At 34.7% G+C, this 21,213-nt stretch overlaps 1 protein-coding gene across 1 annotated transcript; it reads right to left on the bottom strand.

Annotated features, from left to right (window-relative positions):
- Positions 1-519: 519 nt before the first annotated feature.
- LOC149779041 (calcyclin-binding protein-like) lies at positions 520-21,213 on the bottom strand. Its single transcript, XM_089939611.1, has 6 exons — positions 21,053-21,213; positions 17,299-17,521; positions 10,963-11,059; positions 7,379-7,478; positions 6,706-6,812; positions 520-1,711 (listed from the first exon to the last, which is right to left on the bottom strand). The coding sequence occupies exons 1-6, from the start codon at positions 21,068-21,070 to the stop codon at positions 1,567-1,569; spliced, it is 690 nt and encodes a 229-aa protein (XP_089795737.1). The 5' UTR covers positions 21,071-21,213; the 3' UTR covers positions 520-1,566.

The raw sequence follows: 21,213 nt of genomic DNA, 5'->3' as shown, positions 1-21,213 counted from the left end.
CCTTGGCATATCATGAAGGTTTCTGTGTTTCGGGTCTGTGAATTTCATTTGATGTGGTGGCAAGTCACCACCTCTAATCAAAATTAGTTGTTCAAATTTGAAAACTGTTCCTATATGATAGAGAAAAGGGAAGTACACAACTTGAATGGACTGATAAATAAGCAAATTTCCTCTGCCGGTCCATGTTTGTACAAATACCTTGCACTCAAACACACATGTAATGGCTTCCCACTGGTATGTAGTCATACTTTTGATGTTAAACTTACCAAGTATCCTTTTCAAGTCAATTGCCTGCACCACTTCAGCCAAGGTTCAATACATGGCTGTTGCATGCTATTGGTTAGTTGGCATTACATACTAAGGGAAGCAACTCATGAAATCCAATAGATGTCCCTAGGACAAAGCACTAAAACATGTTCAATCTGCCAAGGTGTAGATAGGATTATCATACTGAAACCTTGGATGTTTTAATTTCTCTCTGACAACATTAGCAAAAACATATATAACAAAGGCAGTATATTTGAAATGATGATCCTTTTTATTTTCAGTCCTTTTTATTTTCTTAAACATGTTGATACAGGCATGTGAAAATGACAGACCTGCCAACCCTTTCAATTTGACCTCAAATCTTAGGGGAACGACCCTTGATATATTGATCATAGGAATAATAGCAAAAATTAGGGAACTATGATTGTAGCAGTAAAAGTTTGGATAAAGGATTGTCCATGTTTGATTCAGATTTCATGTTAGAATTGACGGAGTTTATAAGGGAACCAAACTAACTTTAAGCATCTCGGTCACTTTAGATTGCACACATTTTTGTTCAGGCAAAATGTCTGTATGACCAAGCTGTTGCTTATTTGTATTGTAAATGAAAAGGACAATAAGCCTCTTCAAAAGTTAAATTTGCAGAGATGGATAAAAATATTCAGAATTTTTTGGAAAAAATCTGGAGGGCAACAATTATGTTTATTGGACATGTGTTGATTTAAGTATGTTATGTGATAGAAGAAGTGATTGCTGTCTCTGCCTGAAACAGAGAAAAAATAGCCAAGGATTATGTCAAGTTGAGAGATAAGAAGCCACTGAGTTACATAGGATCTGAAAGTGAAGTTGTGAAACTATATGGGTGGTAATTAGTGTCAAGGTGTACTTTACAAATTTAGTTTTACAGAATGCCTAAGGTTACAGCGCTAGCTTTTTAAATGCATATTTTCTAACTTAACAGTATCAGTAAATGATATTACACCTTACTGAAAATTGGTTGAACATGCTGAAACTTATTGACTGCTTTACATAGGTCTTGTCAGGGTTGGCATATCTGAAATGATGCATGAAAAGTTCTGCCAAAGTTAAGATACTACAAACAGGTTCCATACATTACTCCTTGCACTGAAAACACTTGAATCTTTTGTTCTATCATGCAGTCCATGACTTGTGAAATGCAAATATTATAATACATCGAGCAAGCTTGGGACTTTTTCAAGTATACCCATTCCCAGAAAGCCGCAACACAATTTTGAATTGATACAATCCCTTGTAACAGCATTGTCACTCCAGAACATTTTATATGCCATGACCTTGTTTTTCTCTGGACTCAACCCAGGCTTTCTGAATGGTTCTCTTCATCTCGTCATCACCGTCTTCGTACATTTGCTTCATCAGGTCCATCAAGCTGTCGCTGGGGTCTTTGCTCTCGTCATACTTTGGTCTGAAAGACACAAAATGAAGTGAAATTTTTTGTATTCTGCATATCATTTAAAATAAAATCTGATTGCAATACACAAAATGCCATCAGACTGAAAAAATATGTACAATTCTCATCCCTGTATTTCAAACAGTTTGTATGACAAAGTGACCTTTGACCTTGATGATTGGAATCCCAAACATGCAATGGAACACATCTTGTAGTGACAATATAAAAATAAAGGGCAAGTATCACAAAAACCTGAAATACTGACAGGTGACCTTGAGCTTGTAGATAGGACCTCTGTGTGGTAACACTGCATTTAGTGACAATATATAGTGATAGTTTGAAAAATATAGTGGAAAAGAAATTCAATATGTGACCCCTAATGTGGTAAGCAACACATCTGTTAATGATGGCTCATGTTATACCAAATTGCATCCAGTGATGTCAAATGGCTCTAAAGTTAGCATGAAAAAGAAAGTGTGATGGAGTGCCAAAAATATTGAGATATGACCTTGACTTTGAAAAATCCCAAGGTTATCATAACACTCTTCAATAGAAAGATGATATATGTAAGATAACAAAGTTTCATCCATTAATCTCAAAGGACTAAAAGGTTATAGAGTAGAAAGGACAGTAAGATGGACCACAACTAGAGAAGAAAGTTCAGTAAGATGGACCATAATTACATAGTAGAAAGGACAGTAAGATGAACTATAATTATAGAGAAGAAAGGACAGTAAGATGAACCAAAATTACATAGTAGAAAGGACAGTAAGATGGACCATAATTACATAGCAGAAAGGACAGTAAGATGGACCATAATTACATAGTAGAAAGGATAGTAAGATGAACCAAAATTACATAGTAGAAAGGACAGTAAGATGGACCAAAATTACATAGCAGAAAGGACAGTAAGATGGACCAAAATTACATAGTAAAAAGGACAGGAAGATGAACCAAAATTACATAGCAGAAAGGACAGCAAGATGGACCATAATTACATAGTAGAAAGGACAGTAAGATGGACCAAAATTACTGAGTAGAAAGAACAGTAAGATGGACCATAATTACATAGCAGAAAGAACAGTAAGATGGACCATAATTACATAGGAGAAAGGACAGTAAGATGAACCAAAATTACTTAGTAGAAAGGACAGTAAGATGAAAGATGAACTATAATTACATAGTAGAAAGGACAGCAAGATGAACTATAATTACATAGTAGAAAGGACAGTGAGATGAACTATAATTACATAGTAGAAAGGACAGTAAGATGAACTATAATTACATAGTAGATAGAACAGTAAGATGGACTATAAAAGAAAGTTCAGTAAGATGGACCAAAATTACAGAGGAAGGGAAGTGATGGTCCAAAATCCTGAGTGGAAGAGAAAGCAAGACAGAAAACCAAATATGTTTAGTTGTAACCTTGACCTTCATGACACAGACATGATGCCATATTTGAGATTCCTAATAATAATGAGGTATATATACATCCAAGTTGCATGCCAAAATATCTAACGACTCAAGTTACAGAGACAAAAAAGTGTGATTGAAAAAAAAGTTCATAAAATATCAAAAGCATACACTAGTTCACCAAGGTAGATTAACTGTACACAGCCAAATTACCAGGGTGGCAAAACAAAGTAAAAAGGGTACCTGCTTTAAATGTCCAATAATAATACACTTTATACAATAATTTGTTCTGGACCTACTACCTGCTCTACCAATAGCATACATGCCAACCCCTGGCAAGCAAAAAGTGTAATCCAAGTGGACAAAAAGTGTAATCCAAGTAGACAAAAAGTGTAATCCAAGTGGACAAAAAGTGTAATCCAAGTAGACAAAAAGTGTAATCCAAGTGGACAAAAAGAGTAATCCAAGCAGAACAAGAGTAATTCACATATAACATGATACAAATTCAATGAGCATATGTACAAAATGATTTATTTATACCTCTGGACTTCTAACATCAATTACTGCTTAAAGTTTTTGTATATAACACTTTGAGCTTTAAAAAGCAACAGATTCTCATATTGCATTTCAAAACACTTTGTACCAGCTGAGACTATAAATGCTTTGCATACCAGTAGAGCACTAAAGTGCTGGGTTATTACAGAGCATGGATCTAAATTCAGTTTTACTTTTGTTAACAATGCTGACAAATCTCTCACAGCCAGCATTAGAATGGTAAAGAACCAACATTCCTTTCATAACCTGACAAAGAAGAGGAAATTTATATCTTCCAGTTATTGGGTCTTTTAGCTGGCAAATAAGATGAAACAATCAACTCTGTCCCCATGAAGTACATTGTCAGGTAGTGTGCCAACTTGATAGTTGAGCAGTTCTCCTTCTAATGTATCAGCAACATTTCCTGCAGCACGGTGCATCATATGACAGACACAACCTGATATGTTGTTGTTGTTGTTGTTGTTGTTCTAGGGTTTAACGCCATTTTTCAGCACAAGATAGGCTATACATGGCGGCCAGTATAACTGGTGGAGGAAGAACCCGGGAAGAACCCACCAACCCACGAGAAGCTACTGGCAGGCTTTCCCACATACCCACGCTAGCCGAGCCTTGGACTCGAACCCACACAGACAGAGGTGAGATGGCAGTGATCCGGAACGGTGAGCGCTTTAGACCACTCGGCCACTCGGGGCCCCCAACCTGATATGAGCAATGATGGAGATATTTTTCAAAATATAGTATGCAATTCCTTCATGAATTCCAGTCATCACTGATGCAGCATCAGCTGAAAACCCAATATAGTTCTGGCAACTTATATTTATTCAAAGCATTATCAAGTAAATAAAAAATTGTTTTCTCCAGTGGAATCTACTGTTCATTTTGGTAATGAAAGAACAGCACTCTGACTTTGCCCTTATTGTTGTCGATGTTTCTTTCTCAGACTGGGTATAACTTTTTGTCATCATAATCACTACTCCTGTCTGTTGCAATACTAAACGGCCCAATTTTCACTGCTTCTGCAATTTTAAGTGAAGTACCTTCTGCTAAAAACACATAACAATATTAGATGATTTTATTGTACATGCATATTTTCTGCAACTTTGGAATCAGGAAAAATCCATTTGAACTAAGGACCAATGTAGTCTTCTACCGCTAGGGATAGTCCGTGTTCTTTTACGAACTCCGTACATAATGCCTCTGCATTTATAAAATTTGTGTCCACAATTTAGTTCAGCTGTAAAAATAAAAAGTTACTATAGTATTGGAGTTAGTAAAACAAGCTAATTCAAGGTTTCTTTGTTTTACCACCATGACCAATATTAAAATCCTTTCCACACAGCCTGCAAGGGGCGTGAAGCTGTCCTAGAATAGAATGCTGTAGTATGTAGTTCATCTCTGAATAGATTTTTCATCTTTTCCAATCCATCTGTGAAATTATTTGAAAAACATTTTAGCTCTAACACGCATCGACTAAAATAAATCTGACTTGACTTTTAGCGCCAAATACCTACAGACTGGTTCTGTACCAGTTATCACTTTGAACAAAGAATCTGCGAGCAAAGACCACAAGTTTGAAAACCAGTCTGTTCTCTCCTAACTAAGCCATACAGCTGCTATAAATAGAAACCAAGGTCAAAAGTAGAACCAGCCTATTTCTTGGAAATAGGGCAGCTGCTATAAATAGAGCATAATACTGTTAGGAAAGTGTATGTAAGTCAATGGACAAGCGTACTCTTATACTGTAGTTACTTAGAAGCTGTCTTTTCTAGAACACGGTCTGTGGGATTAATGGGATGTTAATAAAAATGAGAAAACAAATAAAAAAATTTGGAGGGGGATACACCGAAAACACAAAATTCGAATACATTTACGCATAAGGTGTAATTTAGTGAAAAAGAGCATAATGATTATGCCAAAAGCTTAATGGGTGACATGTATGCAATAGTACTGTAGGAGACCCAATAAAAAATCCTGATCCAAGGATACTCAGAAAAGCAGCTGACCTAGTTAGGTATCAAACCCATGATCCTTTGATTACAAGTATGATAATCTACCAACTGAGATAATACAACTCCCATGGTGATTATCTAAGTACAGTGAATGTGTACAATTGAATGAAAGTAAGTCTCACAATCAAAACTCCCATGGCAATTGCCTGAGCAGGGAGAACATTTAAAATTAAGAGACGGTCAGTCTCAATGTCAAAACTCCCATGACAATTATTTGAGCAGGTTGAACATGTACAATTAAAGGAAAGCCAGTCACATTATTAAAACTCCCATCATGATGATCCAAGCTGTGAAAACATATACAATTAAGGGAAAGCCAGTCTCAGTTTCAAAACTCCAATGACAATTATTTGAACAGGTGAATAGGTACAATTAAGGGAAAGCCAGTCTCATTGTCAAAACTCCCATCACAATTAATTGAGCAGGGTGAAATATACAATTAAGGGAAAGCCAGTCTCATTGTCAAAACTCCCATGACGATGTTCTGAGCAGGGTGAACATGTATAAGTAAGGGAGAGATAGTCTCATTATCAAAACTCCCATGTCACTGAGTATAGATGGAACTATTTTTAAAAAAACAACACAATGGCTTCCCCAAAATTAAAAGGACCAACCTGTGTAGACTTTTCATTGTTAGTCTCTGCAAAGAGCATGCTTAAAATACTGGCTAATGGTTGGTTTTGGGAATGAATGTAGTCTTATACTGTTCCATTTAGTTTTGCATCCTTTAAGGAAAGACAGCCATAATGGGCACTGCACACCTTGCATTCCAAATTGCTTATACTATCAATAATGGAGTGTAAAACAATGGAGTAAACCTGCAGTACCATAAGATGTAAAACTGAGAATAGAGGAAGTTCACAGCTCAAACACTAAGTTATATTTTGTGGTCTTTCACCACTACATGATATTACAGGTTCCCACATGTGGTGGCTTCCTCTTTGTCATTTGACAATCTATATAATTTGATAATGCAGCATAAGCACTTGTAAAGGTAAATAAATTTTCTTCCCACCTTGTAGAAAGACTTACTTTTTAGTTTCTTTGGCTTTACTTTGGCTTTCTTTTTCTGTAACATAAGCCCATGTTTTGCTAGTCTGTTTCTTCTTCAACATTATAAGCACTGTGTTTGTTTTAACCTGAAATTAAATGGGGTGGGGGAAGACAGGATTATTACACATAAAAAAATCTGCACAAAGAAGACACAAGTAATTAATTTTCAAAGCACATGAAATATGCATATAAAAAAAGGACTGATGTAAATGATGGCTATGACATTACAAATAAACTGTCATGCAGAACAAGTCAAGTAATCTATCCATATATCACGCAAGGTGTACAAAAATTTATAAACAAAATGGAGAATAAGGACGGCAGAAGTGATATTGCTATTCTTGGTCCTTCAGAACTATAATAAACATACTACCCTAAATAATTTTAGCAATATCATAAAAAGTTTGTTACTATTATTAGTAACACAAACTATATTTGGTAAAGGAAAACTGGCACTATGCCATAATAAATGAGGACTTCAGTCCCTCCAAGCAAATAAAATGTACACACTTCAGCATCTACAGCCATAAAACAAGTACATGACATTTGCTCTGAAGGAAGTATGTGACCATAATCCAGTGGGACAGAGTTGAACTAGAAGAAATATTTTTTAATGCAACAAGTTGTGGGTTTAAGCCAACTTGACACTTACTTTGTAATAGCTATCTTTTGGATCTATGTCTTCGAACAGGCTGGAGACATAAACTTGATAATCTTTGTTCTTTACGTCTTTCACAGACAACTTGAATGACCTGAAATGAATTTTGCAAACAAAATCATTTGTGTAAACAAGTGAATGTGATTATATAAATTAAATTAAAAACTAGCAGCCAGTGGATATTTGCCTCCAATGAATAGTGTAACTGATGTATATACATCAACTGTTGTGTACATTTTTCATTCATTGAAATTAAATTTACATTTGCTGAACTATGTTTAAAACGACATAAATTAAACAAGAAAATTTCAAATGGCAGCATGGTCAGCTCACAAACCATGCATAAATTCATTTTTATTCATGTGTTATCAATGTACATGTATATTTTTCTGGTTTCCTTTGAACCCCAAACTGACCCATCTAATTGTGAACTTGTGTGATTCTACAAGCATTAGTATCTGAGAACATGACCTAAACACAAATTCAAACCTAGACAATTGACCTCAGTACAAAGGCAAGCTCCATTAGTGGAAAAATATAGGTCATAGTGACCTAATTCTGTTTACTGATGACTAGTGCATCTCAAGGTACAATTGCGTACCAAATTATGTGACTAAAGGCAACAGTACCACAGAAAATGAGCAAAGTGCAAAGGTTATTCACTGTCATTGGACTGAAATATAGGTCACAAATACATTATTATTACTGAAAGGTGCAGTACTCAACACAACACATGTAAACATCAACTTTGGAGACTTTATATGGAATAGTGTCTGAGAAAATGACCAAGATGCAAATCATAACTTGTTTCCATCAAACAGCAGACCATAAATGTATGTCCCAACCCTGTATTGTCCATCATATCAGTCTTCAAAACACTTGCAATTCAACTGGCATCAAATATGTGAGATTTTGGCAGCTGTTTACCGCAATGGTTATTCTACTACCATCCTCAGCATCACACACAAAACAAAATGCAGCCATATGAAGGAAAACAGTTCATGTCATCAACAAATGACTGTCAGTAGATATCTTTAAAGACCACTACCATCCTTTCCCTTTCAAATTCATTTACAATTTCCATTATAAAATAAATTTAAAAAGCTCAGAAATTTCAGAAGTGGAATATGGACCATTAACAATAAGTTTTGTGGAGAACATGTATGCTGTTTGTTGTATACATCGAGTCTGATGGTTGTGATGAAATAAATGCTATACAAGAAGCCACTACAATGGCTGCAGACACTACAACTACAATGGCTGCAGACACTACAACTACAATGGCTGCAGACACTACAATGGCAGCAGACACTTTGAGGTGTAGAAGGGGCTAAGAAGAGCCTTCCCTGACTAATAATCCACATGTTGAGTTATTTAAAAACCTATTCAACACGTAGGGGTAAATTTCATTTGGTTAAGAGACACGACCTCCATCCTCTGCATTAATTTTTCTAGCGCATATTTCTTTTAATAATAATAATAATAATAGCAATAATTCATCTCATACTGTATGTCCTGACAAATGGGTGGGATCTCAGCTCTTACGGGCCACAATGTCCAAATGTTTAAATAAGTTTTTGGTTTAGATCTATAATCTGTGTAAAAAGTGCAAAGTGGAAAAAGTGGCATGAAATGTAAAAATACTTGAATTTGAAGTATTTTATAGATAATGCAACATTCCAATATTGACCCTAGATTTATCAAATTTTGTTCTTTGCCGTTAGGAAGAAAGATGTAAACAAAACAACACTGACCAGTTGTTTATTTTATTATTTTAAATAAAATTTCAGCTCAAGTGAATTTTCAGTCATGCAAGTTTTGAATGATTTCATTTCCAAGTCCTAGATTTGATACACTTTATTAATCATTTTACCAGCTAAGCATTGATATTATGATTGAAAAGGTGTCCCAAAACTTACAACTCAAAATCAAAGATTTTTCCCAGAACATAACAGTACACAAAAATTACAAAATTTATTTATGGTGTCCTAACATATATGGCATCCCATCATAAACAGTAAATGCAGAAGGCATAGAAATATACTTTCTGGCATTATTTCATAAAAGTTCCAGCTTGTGAACTGGTGATGTCTGTCCATTTGTTCAACACTAAGAGGCAGGGATCTGTTTCATCGTTTTATGCACAATTACTTTTGTAGTGTCATAAAAGCTTGTGTTTGTATGTACTCTACAAAATACTGCACCGTTCAGTGTGCTTGCCTCAAGTACAGTGCCTTTTACTTGTAGTAACTTTTTATCTTTTTCAAAGACATGTTTTCAAGTTGTGTGTGTGTGATTTGGATTTTTAATGAGTGTTAACAGTTTTCAGTCATACTGCTACAATGTCTGCAGTGTGGCAGTTTATAGCGATGTCTAGCACTGGGGCATCATGCTGCTGACATGTAGCATGGTCTCCCACACAGTCACTTTATCTTGACCCCAGGCCAAACAGTCGTAACACTAACTTCTTAATACTGAGCACCTAGCAAGGCAGCTGTTACTACCATTTTTATAAGTCTTTGGTATGACTCGAATGGTGTTCGAACCCGTGACCTCTTGCATCCAAAGCAGATGTTCTAACCACTAGGCCACTGGAGCGGTCTGTTTTCAAGTTGTGAGATTCATGTTGGCTTTCATGTACATAGATTCTGCTCCTGGGTTTTAGGGCACCACTGAAAGAAGGGAGGACACTGGGCAAAGTTGTCTGCTCCACACTCACAGTATGAAGAGAAAAGTGTTGTTCACTATTAATAAAACCACATGTTTGACACAGACATCTGATGAAAATTACTGTCTCTGACTGCTCAGGAATTGTACCTGAAACAGCATGAACTTTGCCCATTTTTGAAATTAAAAAAAATTAACAGCACAGGTATTACTACTTTTTGAGAGTGCATTTACAAAATTGCAAGACACAAGGCAAAAGAGGTATTGGCTCTTTTTTAAACTTATCTCAGAGTCCAAAAGTGAAAGTACTATGCAGTGCTAGAAAACGTCTGAGATGCATATCAAAATTAAGCTCTAGCTGTGTACTCCCTCAAAATCAAATCAGGCTCAAACATCAAGAAATCAAATGCATGAGAACCATAAACTGCATGCCCAAATTAAGTTTATTAGTCCTCAATGTAGATAACTGAAATTTGTGTTGAGAAACTACTAGTCTTATGCAGTAACCTTGACCTCTGACCTTTAAATTGCAATACCATTATGTTTCTGTCTTACCCTAATTGCAATTCATCAAAAACATGAATGAGACAATGAAAATCAGGCTAAAAATCCATCATCTCACTTTCTGATAAAGACGGAACTTGAATTAACTAGCATTACATATATCTATATAGCTATAAAATCAAATCTGTCTGACGCTGTGCATGTAACCTCTGGGATGTTGAGAAAAAGGCCTCCAAAAATATTGTGAAAAAGAGTTTGTTTTTTTTTACAATAGGTTAGTAAATTGGATCTTGCAAAAAACTCGCTCTATACAAGTGATTATTCAAAGATGGTGACATTTAAGGCAGGGTTTTAATGTATTTCACTGCATTTCCATCCCTCTCTCTCTCTCCAATACTTCACCATACCTGTTCGTAAAATCACATGTAATATTTCCTTCCGATACGGACTCCACTCCCTCTATTGTAACATAGATTTTCATAAATTTATCAGACTGATCCCAGGCTGAAAGAAAGAAAAATCACAAAATTTTATTTGCAACAAAGAATTTCCATAGCCTGCCTGACAACAGAGCTGTTGATAATATACATCTGGGACATTCGTAATGGAAAGACTGTTGATAATATACATCTGGCCCTTAAGTAATGGACAGGACTGTTGATAATACACATCTGGCCCATAAGTAATGGACAAGACTGTAGACAATATACATCTGGCCCTTTAGTAATGGACAGGAATGTTGATAATATACATCTGGCCCATAAGTAATGGAAAGACTGTTGATAATATACATCTGGCCCATAAATAATGGAAAGACAGTTGATAATATACATCTGGCCCATAAATAATGGAAAGACAGTTAATAATATACAACTGGCCCATTAGTAATGGACATAATGGTTAAGACTCTTGATAATATACATCTGGCCCTTTAGTAATGGACAAGACTGTTGATAATATACATCCAGCCCTTTAGTGAAAAACAAGACTGTTGATAAAATACATCTGGCCCATAAGTAATGGACAGGAATATTAATAATATACATCTGGCCCATTAGTAATGGACAAGACTGTTGATAATATACTTCTGGCCCATAAGTAAAGGACAAGATTGTTAATAATATACAACTGGCCCATAAGTACTGGACAAGACTGTTGATAATATACATCTGGCCCATAAGTAATGGAAAGACTGTAGACAATATATATCTGGCCCATAAGTAATGGACAGGAATGTTAATAATATACATCTGGCCCATTAGTAATGGACAAGACTGCTGATAATATACATCTGGCCCATAAGTAATGGAAAGACTGTAGACAATATACATCTGGCCCATAAGTAATGGAAAGACTGTTAATAATATAAGAATAATAATAATAATAAGAAAAATCACAAAATATATGTAATGGGCAGGACTGTTGATAATATATATCTGGCCCTTAAGTAATGGAAAGACTGTAGACAATACACATCTGGCCCATAAATAATGGAAAGACTGTAGACAATATACATCTGGCCCTTAAGTAATGGACAGGAATGTTAATAATATACATCTGGCCCATTAGTAATGGACAAGACTGTAGACAATATACATCTGGCCCATAAGTAATGGAAAGACTGTAGACAATATACATCTGGCCCATAAGTAATGGAAAGAATGTTGATAATATACATCTGGCCCATAAGTAATGGAAAGACTATAGACAATATACATCTGGCCCATAAGTAATGGAAAGACTATAGACAATATACATCTGGCCCTTATGTAATGGACAGGACTGTTGATAATATATATCTGGCCCTTAAGTAATGGAAAGACTGTAGACAATACACATCTGGCCAATAAATAATGCAAAGACTGTTGACAATATACATCTGGCCCTTTAGTAATGGACAGGACTGTTGATAATATACATCTGGCCCATTAGTAATGGACAAGACTGTTGATAATATACATCTGGGCCTTTAGTAATGGACAGGACTGTTGATAATATACATCTGGCCCATTAGTAATGGACAAGACTGTTAATAATACACATCTGGCCCATAAATAATGGAAAGACTTTTGACAATATACATCTGGCCCTTTATCAATGGACAAGACTGTTAATAATACACATCTGGCCCATAAATAATGGAAAGACTTTTGACAATATACATCTGGCCCTTTATCAATGGACAAGACTGTAGACAATATACATCTGACCCTTTAGCAATGGACAAGACTGTTAATAATACACATCTGGCCCATAAATAATGGAAAGACTTTTGACAATATACATCTGGCCCTTTATCAATGGACAAGACTGTAGACAATATACATCTGACCCTTTAGTAATGGACAAGACTGTTAATAATACACATCTGGCCCATAAGTAATGGAAAGACTTTTGACAATATACATCTGGCCCATTAGTAATAGATAAGACTTGATCAGGCGTCATGCTACAAGTCAAAGTGGGAGACTAAGTCACCTACAAAAGTGTAAACTTTACCTTCTTCTGTTAGGAAAGCAAAAACTACTTCGCCCATGTGTTTTATTTTTAGAAGAACCTTGAATGACCATCCTTGAATGACCTTGGCCAGGTTAGTTCCAGTATTATGTTATGTATAGCTCAAGGCAAAATGTAGGCTTCAAGCCATCAAATAGTGTTGATATCAATTATGCCAACAAACAAACTCTTGCACATTCACAGGCATGTGTTTTGAAAGCTGACTGACCATTAATCATTTCCTGAATAGGTTAGCAACTATTACTGCCTGATTTCCCCAAGTTATCCTCTGATGATAAAAACATACAAACTTGTATTTCTAAACCTAAATTTATGTAAATAGCAATTTGAGTTTTAAGAATATAATCAGTAAGATGAATATTTTAATTGCTGCATGAACATTATTTTCTTGATCAGTTTGGAACTGTAATGGAGGACAGCACTGTTCTGGGAAGTACCATTTTATTAGATTGTCTCTTTTCATAAACCAATGGGCAGATATATTCAAAAAAATATACAATTTGTAAGAAAGCAGAGATTAAATATTATGTTATTAAAGATTTAGCTTTAAAATACAATTATGTAGGTCATAAATATACGGGACAATGCTGTGTAACAGTTGTGGAATTCAACGAGAGACACGGTAAGGTCAAGGTTGTATTCTGAGTTTACCAATTTTTGTGAAAATATAAAAGAAAGAAAAACAGCAAAACAAATATTATTTAACCAATGCCTTATGTTACACCAAGTATGTAGACAAATAATAAAATCTAACATTTGCAATCCTATCAATGGACTGTTGATAGGAAGATATGAAGTGAGTGATTACATTAAGAAAACCTCTCTTTCTAAAAAATAAAGGGTTTAGTTCATTCATTTACTGACTTTAATTCTTGAGTGTGTTGTCTGTGAACAGTTACGGTAAAGTTTTATGGGCAACAAAGAAATTAGCATGAACAGTATGATCTGCAAGACGTGCATTTTTTCTTATGTACATGGTGCAGCGGTTATTTCAAACAAGTTTAGAAATCTTTTCAAATGCCATTTTATAATGAACTTACAGAAAGTAAAAATTAAAAAAATCTTGATTAAGAGTAGCTGATTAAGCATTTTGACTAACTTGCAATTACAATACTGTATGATCAAGTTACTCAGTTAAAATTTATTACAATGAATATCTTCTGTTGTTCTCTTTTTAAGTCATATTGTCAAAATACACTGAATAGAAATATGATAATTCTTAAACATGCACCAAATGTGTTTATATATATATATATATATATATATATATATATATATATATATATATATATATATATATATATATAACTCAGAAAAAATTTCTAGTTGAAAATAAAGTATTGCTTAAAACCAATGTTAAATGCAAATATGCATACTGGGAAATAGATGGTATGATTCAAAGAACAGAATGAAAACAATACTCACACACACACAGATAATATATATATATATATATATATATATATATATATATGATGTCTTGCTTTGCTCCCACGTCTCCCTGTTCAGGCCCCACTTCTCCCTGTTCAGTTCTCACTGACCAAAAGAAGTCACTTCCTAAAATTCAAGTCTAGCTTAACCCTTGCTTGATAATATACATCTGGCCCATTTGTAATGGACAAGACTGTCAATAATATATTTCTCCACACACCAAATAAGATCAATTACAGTTTACATTAACATGTTGAATCTAACTTAATAAAGCAACCAGTATTCTGTGTTAGAAGTGAAATTAAATTGTCAAATCTGAGGGTTTCTTGATCAAGGTGTTGACAGTTTTTTGGAGGTTTAAGACACCAAGCAAATTCTTGAGCTCATAATTGATCTTTAATCCTGTCACAAATACTTCTGTTTATGTATAGTAAAATCCACCTCAACCAACTTCAAGCAATGAAGCCAGGTAATGCTGCTGACACAATCAAAAGTTCATTTTAGCAAGCACTTTTTCAACTGCAAAGCTAGCCTAACAAAAAACCATATCCAAAATATAAAAAAAATTCTGTGGTCGGTGTTGTCCACACCACAGTTTGAAGCCACACTAATAGAAATGAGATGTCAGTGATCTGTAAAGGTGAGCGATTTAGACCACATGGCCAACACCCGAACAATACAGGTTCATAAAAATCCCCAAATGTTTCAGGGAGTTTTTGAGGAATTACAAAACTTTTCAAGGAATAATTTTTCTTAATAAAATCAAACTTTCTCCACATTATTTTATTTATCACTGAAGATGGAAAAGCAATTTAAAAAAATGACATAACTACTGTATTAAGCATTCCACTAAAGAAATGGAATGCAAGTCTACCTGGTAAAAATCATTGTCATATGTCAATTCATCCAGCCAATTTTATCTCATTTTATTTTGAATATATATATTTTTAGAAATATGTAAATTAACAAAAATTCTGAGTTCAAAAAGTGACAACTGTATATTTTATACAGTTGTAAAAGTAGGCATTCTCTCAGATAAACTCTAGGAGTTTTGGGTGATAATTCATGGAGCTTTTCAACAAAGCCAAATATGTATCTCCTCCAACACTGAAACCTTCTTTTTCAAAGGAATTATACGTGGTAACATCAACCTTTATTTGAAACTGCAGTTCAAACAAGGTTTACAAGTTGCACCAGATGTGCCCCATCCACTACTTAAAAGGCTCCTAAAACATATTTATGATGGTTAGTCCATGCTAAATGGATCAAAGAATGTCACTAAAATTTTAAACAAATCAGAATAGTAGATCTGATGTGAAGAAAGGTAGAGACAAGTTTTAGCCCAATGAAAAAGTAGAAAACAGAAGAAACTGGGACAACAGAAAGTCTGAAAATGGTATATAAAATGTACTTCATTATAACGCAGGAAGGCCCATCAGCTCAGTAGATAGACTTCTAATTCAAGTGTTTGGGGTTTGATACCTGCCCAAGGCAGTTTTGGATAAAAGCCTTGTGCTTGTCCTTGAGAAATGTTCTTAGTGCCTACTTTATTGGCAAGATATAGCCAATAATGTGTTAAAAGTGCAATAAAATAAAAAAACAATTATAAGGCAGTCTTATGATGTAGTGTCATATTTCATTACTCCCATGAACATCATTATACAGGGGTTGTGCAATGTTCTGAATGAAATGCTGAAAACCATGATCTGAATCTGTCCTATGAAAATTATATTGTGACTAAAGATGACAGTCCCTCTCATGTCTTGATGATGACATCCTATCTAAATAAAATAAAAAACCTGCCTTACAAGAATAAATTGATTTTAATTTGTCCCTTTATGTAACGAATACTGTGAATCAATCAAATAAACAAATTTGGCCCATTGTATTACAAAAATTGTGCAAGACTTACAATAAAATATACCCAACATTTTAATTCGTTAAAAACACATTATTAACCTGAAAATATATTTTCTGGTGAAAGAAAAACAATGTTAGAATTTTCTTGATCTGTTTGCCAGTTGCATCAATGTTGAATTAAAATCAGATCTATAAAATAAGAATTAGGAAACAGTAGCACACAAACCACATACCACAGATAGGGAAATTTCTGCATGTTCAAGTTTCTAAACTTAGATACTTCGCAACATTCAGATTTTCACAATTTTAAATATTGTTTTACTACCATAATTTCCACAAAGTTCTAGTTTTCTAACTTTTGATAACAATGACATCCAAAAAATAAACCATGCTGAAATTTGGTCGTCTTTTAAAACCTGACATGAAATATCACAGCTCAACTTCGCTAGCCAATGTTCAAATATGTTATTTGTCTACACGCTGGTGGATCAATCCAATCAATCAGTGCCTCGCACTAGCAACATCTATTGGATTTCACAAATTGCCTCCCTTAGTATTTAATAACAAGTAACCAAAAGAATAGCATGTAACAACTGGGCATTGTATATCAGCTGAAAATGGTGGTGGCAGCTGATAGATCATCATGCTGACAGTGACAATAATAAATGAAAGACTGATTTTAATTGGATGCAGACCCGAATCACTGAAATATTAGATCAATCCAGCCTATCAGAACCTTGGCTAGCAAAGATGGACTACTTCTAGGAGATACCACTTATCTTGACAGACCAGTCACATTGCACAGATATACTGAATATACTGTGTCATTATCTGTCATGAAAAACCACCTGTCTCGGAAGAACATGATTTGTTTTATCAGATGGAATAGTCTTTTATGACAGGTTGTAACTGTATACATTACTCAGGTTCCATACCATATTCCTTGACATCCACTGTGTAACGAGCCAGAGGGACAGTTATTTTGGTGGAAGGAGATTCTTTGCAGCCATCCACCTCAACGTTTTCTGCTTTCTGCTGCTCTAATTTATGAGTGATTTCAGTCTCCAGTTTTCTAATATCAATGGCGAGTAAATCTTTAACTTTGGGACGGTGTGCTTGCTCTAATAGTAATCTAAGCTCCTCCACGTCTTTCTTGAGCTGCATTAATAAAACAATTAGAAAGATTCAGATATTTTTATCTATCTATGTGTCATCTATCTTTATTGGAAGTGCAAACATGCACTACAATTAGACTATAGTCTTAATGTACTTCCCCATTTTTTTAACACCCCCTACTGATTTCAAAAACAGAAATCTTTAATGTGACAAAAAGTGCACAGAACTTAATTAATTCACTGATTTATAACCTCTAACTTGAATGTAACCTAAGTGGCCATAAAAATGGCATTCTCTGTGCCTTTCATGCTTAACAGACTTTCCATACTAACATGGTGCCATGTTGTGTACACTATGGGCGAGTTAATTTCCTCAGACATAGTGACATAGTTCATCCTATTCCGTAACTGCCAAATAATTCTGTAAATTACCATAATGTATCTATTCATCAATCTTTATTTTAAGTGCAAACATACATTATGATTAGACTAGACAAACCCTGTACTATAGTGCATGTATATGCAAAGTCTACTGACCATTTACCACTCTTGTCTGTGTAGTATGAACTAAAATCACACCATTGCACAATGAAATCTCCATGATTTAGTGTGTATTCAGGTCTAAGGTACATTGCTGCTGTCATGTAATGGACTCAGCTGATTTACAACCCATATTACCACCTACAGTTAAGTCCATTAGGGATAGAGTTGTAATCCACACTCTGGCCAAGTAGAATCCACTCCTGAGGTGGAGTTAAAAGTTACATCTGTTGAAAGAAGTGCAAGCAGAGATGGGAGATTTCACTGACATAGTTCATTAAACTACACTCCAAAGCACTGTCTACCAGCACAAGTGAAATATGGCCAATAAACCCAGTGTGTACTTTGTATATTTTTATTCAAGCATATAAAAACAAAATCATTAGCTTTTCTTAAATCTACCATTTCTCAGGCATGTGTTTGGCATAAATGATGCTGGACTACACAGTCATTCAATTTTATATTGAAAATGACCAAACCAATTTATTCTGAAAGGCTATACCAACATGGTGATCAAGTGAATTTATGAATTTTTTAAATCTGCAAATTTCAAATCTAATCTTTTGTTGAGCAATAAATTTAATTGTTTTGCGTCAAGGAAAGTGCAGTAAATTTACATACTAGTTTCTTCCTTCTATCATAACTTGTACATGTATACTGTTACATGCTACCTGGCATGATGTACACATAATCTATTGTATCAATGAAAGTCAATCTTGGTAACATGTTTTAGGATTTGATATTTATTGTTTTCTAAGACATTAGAAAGCACAGCAAAATAGCCTCACAAAAAGAATTTCAACAGCGAACAATAATGTTACACTGGCATAAACTTTCAATGTAAGTTACAAGTACTTTGTGTTACAAAACACCCATGATGCTCAGTTTCTAACAAGTCCTACACCTAAATACACCAAGTCAATAACCTCTGCCTACAATCTTTTTCTCTCTCAGGTGCACAGTTTGTTAAGTTTATGCAGACATCTCTCCATGTCCCCTCGCCATATGGTACTCCACTATAACGTTCTTAAAGGCAGGTATGGTCACATATCAGAGTTCTTTCTGCAGTAGCGAAATTGCATGTATAATAAACTTCATTATAAGGTAATCTAAGTTAATATGATCTATGGCTCACATGGACAGTATTATAATGAGGGAATACTGTATAATCTACTTAATTATAAGGTGGTCTCACTATAAGGTAGTATATTCTATGGCTCCCAAAGACAGCAATATGAGGGAAACATGTACACTGTACTTTATTATAAGGTGGTCTTACCATAAGACACTATATTCTGTTTTCCAAAGATATCCTTATAATGAGGGAATAATCAATGTATACTATACTTCAAGATAAGGAGGTCTCACTATAAGAAAGTATATTTTTATTCTGCTTCCCAAAGACATCCTTATAATGAGGGAATAATCAATGTATACCATACTTCATCATAAGTTGGACTCACTATAAAACTATATTCTGTTTCCTAATGACATCATTATAATGAGGGAATAATCAATGTATACTATACTTCATTATCAGGTGGTCTGACTACAAGGTCCTATAATCTACAGCTCCTAAAGAATTTATTACAGAATGGTATTGCTTAAATAACTAATCAGTGTGTTGTAAAATGTATGACATGTATAATATGAGCAACAATAACCAGGTCCAATGACTGCACTGCACACTATGTATCGATGGACAACTTGATTAGGCAACGTGTCCTCTAATCAAGCAGCTACAATATTCTTTCATTAGATTTAAGTGCCTTGGAACAATTCTGATTCAGGTAACTGGCACAGTTGATTCGCAGGATATGCCAAAATGAAGCTGGAGTTTTCATGGGAAATTTAAAATCTTGACACTGATATTTATGTTTTGGGCATATGGGTCTTACTGCCTAAATAATGGTGCTCTGTAGCATGTTTTGATGTCGACTAACATCGTAATGAAAGTCAAATTTTCAGGAATATCTCATACAACTGGCAGCCAAAAACAACGCTTTTCTACAAAGTCATAATGTTTTTGTCAGACTTTTACTTATTGTGAGGTCTTTTCTTTAATAAATTCTAATTCTCACAAAAGAAATGGACCTGTTTTCAAGTTTCGTTGGCCTACATTTCGGTTGGCTGTAATGCGATGTAAGCCGGTAATGTCGAAATCGGGTTAAGTTAAATTATTCTTCTTTAACTAAATGAATACAAATATATTAATATTTAAGAAATAGTTTACCTAGCTTTGTTTCATTCAAGATTCTTATCATCCTTTTAACCAATTTCAGTATTCCCAACTTCCATCACATTCCAGCCAACTGAAATGAAGGCCAACGGAACTTCAAATCATGTAGATTTGCTTGTGTGGGACTTTGAATTTAGAAGGAAAAGACATTAGAGTAAGCAAAGCCCGACTAAAACATGATAACTTTTATTTGTAGAAAAGCGCCGATATTGGCTGTCAAGTGTGAGATATTCCTGAAAATTTGATTTGTCGTTCCGATGTTAAACGACATCGGAACACGCTATACTGCGCCGTTGTTTGGGCAGTAAGACTCAGACGCCCAAAACATAAATATCAGCGTCTAGGTCTTACATGTAGGACTAGGGGAGTTGATTTGGTTCAAACCAAATTTACTCTCTTTGGAACATGAAAGCTTCATTTGCTGTCATTCTGTATTCATGACTGTAGTGCAAGTTTTGTCTGACCGTTTCCACCGCGTTTTAGATATTAGGACAGCCATGTTGTGGTGTGCAACTGTCCAAAATCTCTAATACTGTGTGGGAAAGGTAAAACTTCCGTGACTTGATAATGGTGTTATGTGACGCACATGGACTTGTATTGTTGCTTACAATTTACCGATAAATAATATATGTACTATTATATAGTACATACATGGTTTATAAGTATACTTAGTAACGATACGTGCCCCTAAGGCTATGACAAATCCACTATTCGGGTTGACACTTTTCATTTCAATTCAATTTTCGAACAAGTATCTAAATAAGAACTTAATACAGACACAGTTAAGCTTCTTACCTCCTCTGCTGTTGCCATTATATTACGAAACTGTAATTCAATACGTGTTTGAATCTACTTTCGCTTCGAAAGAAAGAGTTTTCTAGAAGAATCAGTACCATACGAGTATCGCTGCATCAAAGCTAGGCGATTTAGTTTCGCAAAACGTTTATCGCTTACTT

This window comes from Sinohyriopsis cumingii, chromosome 17, assembly GCF_028554795.1.
Source record: "Sinohyriopsis cumingii isolate HCF-2022 chromosome 17, ASM2855479v2, whole genome shotgun sequence".
Classification (NCBI taxonomy): domain Eukaryota; kingdom Metazoa; phylum Mollusca; class Bivalvia; order Unionida; family Unionidae; genus Sinohyriopsis; species Sinohyriopsis cumingii.
The sequence above is the reverse complement of the archived record's forward strand: the minus strand, read 5'-3'. Positions and strand labels throughout refer to the sequence as shown.